The 6000-nt window shown below is 43.8% G+C and overlaps 1 protein-coding gene across 5 annotated transcripts in view; it reads left to right on the plus strand.

Moving 5' to 3' along the window:
* AGK (acylglycerol kinase) overlaps positions 1 to 4404 on the plus strand; it is a 100690-nt gene extending 96286 nt beyond the window's left edge. For all 5 annotated transcript variants that reach the window (XM_059885553.1, XM_024990650.2, XM_024990651.2 and 2 more), the window contains 2 exon segments: positions 1570 to 1654; positions 2989 to 4404. In XM_059885553.1, coding sequence (XP_059741536.1) covers positions 1570 to 1654; positions 2989 to 3126 — 223 coding nt within the window. In that variant the 3' untranslated portion in view covers positions 3127 to 4404.
* The last annotated feature ends 1596 nt before the right edge of the window (positions 4405 to 6000 follow it).

Genomic DNA, 6000 nt, shown 5'->3' on the forward strand with positions numbered 1-6000 from the left:
GTACCTCTGCCAGAGTTTTATTGGTTAAGGATGCTCTCAGCCTTCCGCCAGACTTCAGAGCGACTGAGAAGGCTGTGTGTTACCATGCCAACTGGAATCTGCTCCATTTTTTCCTGAACTCTGTCTCAGAGCTCCCTCTTGTGCCCACGTAAGGGTTAGACATTGCTGCTGCAGCGGCCGGGTCTCCATGGCTACCTCAGTCTCTGTGCCAGCACTGGCAGCACAGTGTCTTTGCTCAGTTTGGGTGGTTCTCGCCTTGGGTACCAGTTCTTCAGATGCTGAATAGCTGCTTCTGCAGCCTTTGATTTACTTGCTGTAACTATAGTAAAAGGGAGGAAGGGAAAAGTCTCTTCTCCTAGGAAGGGTCCAGAAGCTACACAGTGTCCCACAAGCCTGTGGGACCAGCTATATTCGAATCTCCTTCATAATGCTGACACCCAAAACCAGAAGGAAACACTGATATTGCTTAAATTAGACGAAGTTATTACGGTGCACATGGTTGCTGTCATCATCTGCAGCAGCAGCAATAACATAGTTTCCTTTTGGTCTCTACGGGAAGTGAAATCAAGTCAGCTTCCTCTGAGTATCTGATTAGAACACTGTAAAGTTGCTTTAGAAAACCGATGATGTTTAATTGAAAGAATTACTATTGTTAGTTAATGATAAAGTGAAGTGGAAGTCGCTCAGTCATGTCTGACTCTTTGCAACCCCATGGACTATACAGTCCATGGAATTACTATACAGTCCATGGAATTCTCCAGGCCAGAATACTGGAGTGGGTAGCCTTTCCCTTCTCCAGGGGACCTTCCCAACCTAGGGTTTGAACCCAGGTCTCCTTCATTGCACGTGGATTCTTTACCAGCTGAGCCACCAGGGAAGCCCAAGAATATTGGAGTGGGTAGCCTATTCCTTCTCCAGCAATTAGTGATAAAGATGGACTAATTTTCTTAGATTTAGCTTTTACCCATTTCCCACTGACTCTGACTAGCTGCAGGGTGTATATACATGAGGGTGAGTGTGTATAGAGAGGCTAATAGTTTTATTTCAAAGCCATGTAGTCAAGGTCAAGATGCAGTATTCTAAGTAGACTGTTTATATCAATACGGAGAATCATACAAAAGCTGCTAAGGTTGGTTGTTCATATAAATCCATCCAGTTTAAATTAGAATAAAAATTTTTCTCTTTCAAGTAATAGACTCACAAGAAGTACCAAATATCAAAAGTTTAGTACTTTTTTATAAAGTATTTCATTTCATTCCAGTTTTTAAACTTGGGATTTTTAAATAGCCCAAGAATTAGGTATACATGGAACTACTTAAAATCAGTTGAGAGAAAAATCAGTCTTCATGCCCAGTTCTCTGCAATAAATAAACCTTCTCAATCTAGAATGTATCTCAATACTAAGCAAGAAGCACTGGGGGAAGAATTATTCACAGAACCCCATGGTTCAAGACACCATGAGTCCATGTATTTGACTTTACCCAAAGACGTGCAGAACTCGCTTTGTCCTGGCAGTCGAATGCAGTTGCCAGCACTGGTTTCCAAGGTTGCTTTTTCCTTTACCGACAGAAGTAAAAAGGTGAGAGATCCCAAGCTGCATGTTGAGGGCACCGAGTGTCTCCAAGCCAGCCGCTGCACTCTGCTGCTTCCAGAGGTGAGCAGGGGTGAGCGGCCCCACAGCTTCGGGTCTTTTCCTCTTTGGTCTTCCTTTCTGTTTTTTCTCCCTCCTTCCTATTAACAGACCCTTCCTTAGGTACCTCATACCTGCTGTGTGCTGTGCCAGGCTCTGGGTTATATTAAGGGAGGCCTGAAAAGATGGCAGAAAAGCCCCTTCGGAGTCACAAGTTTAGAGTTTGGCTCCTGAAGACTTCCAGTGTTGTCAAGCCAAGGTTCTATAAAGTGATCCTTCAGTTTCCTGAGCTTTTATTTTTCTGAATGTAAATTATGCGAATGGTTACTATAACAACCCACAGAATTCTCCAGTGTGCAAATGATCATGGTGAATTCTAGCTTCACATTTTTAAAAAACGATCTGGAAGCGTTTTCAGGATGGCAGTAAATTTTTCTGTACTGGGAAATGCCAAGCTATGTGGAATAACCTATAAGTGGGGAAAAAAAGTTACTACAGATGGCCTCTGAAGACTTGCATGTTAAACTAAGGTGGTCAAAAAGGACTGTAGGTAAAACAGAAGGTGTCCCCACAGTGGCTGGTACCATAGTTTCAACACAGCAAATGTTGAATTAAACGCATGAGTTATGGAAGGGTTTTCTAGAATTTGTAATATTAATGGTGCTATACCTTAGGTGTAAAGGTAAGCAAGTCCTAAAGAACTTGATTATTATGAAAATAATCAAGTGGCTGTAACGGCTTTCCTAAGAGAACTGGCTGTGTTGCTCACTTTTCATTTGGGCAAGATTAGGGCCGAGAAGGACATACAAATCTTATATGAATTCCTTAAAGATATGACAGGACCCCGTCTTTCAATAAGCATTTAAAAACGATAACCTTGTTTCACAAATCCCAAAATACTCTGAGAGGAGGCAGAGGCCACTTAAACCTTTTTCATGGTGGTGAAGTAAGCTGAAAGTCGCTCAGTCGTGTCTGACTCTTTGCAACCCCATGGACTATACAGTCTATGGAATTACTATACAGTCCATGGAATCCTTTCGGCCAGAATACTGGAGTGGGTAGCCTTTCCCTTCTCCAGGGGATCTTCCCAACCCAGGGATTGAGTCCACGTCTCCAACATTGCAGGCGGATTCTTTACCAACCGAGCTATGAGGGAAGCCCCCCTATTTCCAGAACCAGCCCTGTGTCTGACACAGGCACTGAAATCTCTTTAAAGAACAGGCTAAATCCTCAGAGAGGATGCGGTTTTCCCTAACAACCTGCCCAGATGCTCAGAGTGATGACGTATCCCAGCCAGCTGTGGGCACAGCTGTTCTGAGAGTCCTCTTCCCCCACCCTTCCACCCCTCCTCCACACAGGGCACAGGGGGCGCCTTCAGCATCGACAGTGAGGAGTACGAAGCGATGCCCGTGGAGGTGAAGCTGCTCCCCCGGAAACTGCAGTTCTTCTGTGACCCTCGCAAGAGGGAGCAGCTGCTGCAGAGCCCGGCCCAGTGAGCGGGCGGCACGTGGGCGCCCGAGACTGCACTTTAGGCCACCCCGGGACCAAAAGGGAACCAAGGCCTCCTCTGTCCCCCGCAGTGTTGTCAGAGGACCCCCAAGGGCCGGTTCACGGCAAGTAGCACCCCTCCCACCCGCTAACCCCCGTCCCCCTCTCAGTGCTTTCCAGCTTTGCAGCCAGCTTCCCAGCAGCTTATGCTCGACTCCGCTGTGTTGGCCCGGTCCCTCCTGAAGACCGCTTTTCCTAAGACTAGTTCCAGGAAATCCCCACCCGCAGTGGCCAGAGAAGGGCTCGACCTCGACAGCGCCCCCTGGTGGGGAGCAGGATCCTCCTTTGCGCTGGTCCTGCGGTCACCTTGGGGCTCCCAGGGAAGCAAGCCACCTGCTTTCCCGCCACTCTGCCTGTTCGCAGGCCCTTCCACGGGTGCTGCGACTTGGTGAGCTGCGACTCCGCTTCTTTCAGTTTACTCTGCCCAAGCAAAAAACATAGGGGGAGGTGTGTCCCTCTTCAGCCATGGCTGAAATACTGTCAAATACTCTTCTCTCCCACCTCCCCGCCTCCACCCCGCAGTCCTGCTTCTGAAATGTTGGTTTGCCTGAGAACCACGTAGGGTGCATGTTGAAAACTGACTTAGTCGGGGCCCATCCCGAATCTAGTAACTCGGTTTGGAGGGCGGAGCCCAGGAATCGGCACTTTTTAAAAGGCAGGCCACCCTCCCCAGGTGGTTCTACTAGGAGAGGTACCCCGAACTGAATGGGGCGGTCTTGTAAAGCAGCGGTCCACACACACTGTACGTCCTAAAAGTATTTTGAAAAATCATGTAACCCTTCGCAGTTTTAAGTTGACAGCTAAAATTTTTCATGGGAAGTTAGTTGCAAAAGTACATACTTTCTAGTGTCATGTAAATATTGATATTTTAAACTAAAACTGTTACATCACTCTTTTAAACATTTTCAGTGTAATTGAGATACATAGCAATTTGACACTCATCATCCATTTACAAAAATAAACTAGTAAGTTGTTTAGTCATTGAAAAATGCTGCTTTTTCTTATATGTGTATTTCCATACCACTTTTTGCAAAGAATGCTATCATAATGTAATGTTTTTGTGCTTGAATTTTTTTTAATTGGAATTGTCTTCTTGCCAACAAAAAATATAAATGGAAATAACATTTTTTAGTTCGTGTCAATTAACTCAAGAGAATAAATGTTATAAATTATTGAAATATGATATTATAAATTTTTGAAAATTAAAAGTTAACATTTTATTAGAATGCTCTTTATCCTGAGTTGATTTATTGAAAAACACTTTTTTTTTTGTTTAACTCGTTTTTGTTTTTTTATTTTACATAGTAGTAGTGTTGATTACAGTGTTGTTCCAGGTATACAGCAAAGTGATTCAGTTATGCAGATATGTGTATCTATTTTTTTCAATTCTGTTTCCATTAGGTTATTACAGAGTGTTGAGCAGAGTTCCCAACCAACATTAGGTCCTTGTTGGTTTTCTGTTTTAAATATAGCAGTGTGTACATGTTGAGCCCAAACTCCTAATCTATCCTCCCCACCCACCTTGCTGGTAACAGTAAGTACGTTCTTTGGGTCTGTGTTTTGTAAATTAGTTCATTTGTATTTTCTTATTTCATATGATATTTGTCTTTGTCTGAGTTATTTCACTTAGTATGATAATCTCCAGGTCCATCCATGTTGCTGCAAACGGTATTACTTTATTCTTTTAAACGGGTAATAGTTCTCCTGTATGTACCACATCTTCTTTTACCTATTCATCTGTCCACAGACACTTAGGTTGCTTCCATGTCTTGGCTGTGGTAAATAGCACTGCAGTGAACACTTGGCTGCATGTATCCTTTCCAGCCACGTTTTTCTCCAGATATACGGCCAAGAAAGGGATTGTAGAATCATGTGATAACTCTAGTTTCTTAAGGAACCTCCATACTGTTCTCAACAGTGGCTATACCAGTTTACATTCCCACTGACAGTATAGGAGGGCTCCCTTTTCTCCACACACTCTTCAGCATTTATTATTTGTAGACTTTTTGATGATGGCCATTCTCAGTGGTGTGAGGTGATGTCTCATGACAGTTTTGATTTGCATTTCTATGGACATGGAACAACAGACTGGTTCCAAATAGGAAAAGGAGTTCGTCAAGGCTGTATATTGTCACCCTGTTTATTTAACTTATATGCAGAGTACATCATGAGAAACGCTGGACTAGAAGAAACACAAGCTGGAATCAAGATTACCGGGAGAAATATCAATAACCTCAGATATGCAGATGACACCACCCTTATGGCAGAAAGTGAAGAGGAACTCAAAAGCCTCTTGATGAAAGTGAAAGTGGAGAGTGAAAAAGTTGGCTTAAAGTTCAACATTCAGAAAACGAAGATCATGGCATCCAGTCCCACCACTTCATGGGAAATAGATGGGGAAACAGTGGAAACAGTGGCTGACTTTATTTTTCTGGGCTCCAAAATCACTACAGATGGTGACTGCAGCCATGAAATTAAAAGACACTTACTCCTTGGAAGGAAAGTTATGACCAACCTAGATAGCATTTTCAAAAGCAAAGACATTACTTTGCCAACAAAGGTTCGTCTAGTCAAGGCTATGGTTTTTCCTGTGGTCATGTATGGATGTGAGAGTTGGACTGTGAAGAAGGCTGAGCACCGAAGAACTGATGCTTTTGAACTGTGGTGTTGGAGAGGACTCTTGGGAGTCCCTTGGACTGCAAGGAGATCCAACCAGTCCATTCTGAAGGAGATCAGCCCTGGGATTTCTTTGGAAGGAATGATGCTAAAGCTGAAACTCCAGTACTTTGGCCACCTCATGGGAAGAGTTGACTCACTGGAAA

The sequence above is a fragment of the Bos taurus genome, chromosome 4 (assembly GCF_002263795.3).
Source record: "Bos taurus isolate L1 Dominette 01449 registration number 42190680 breed Hereford chromosome 4, ARS-UCD2.0, whole genome shotgun sequence".
NCBI classification, from domain to species: domain Eukaryota; kingdom Metazoa; phylum Chordata; class Mammalia; order Artiodactyla; family Bovidae; genus Bos; species Bos taurus.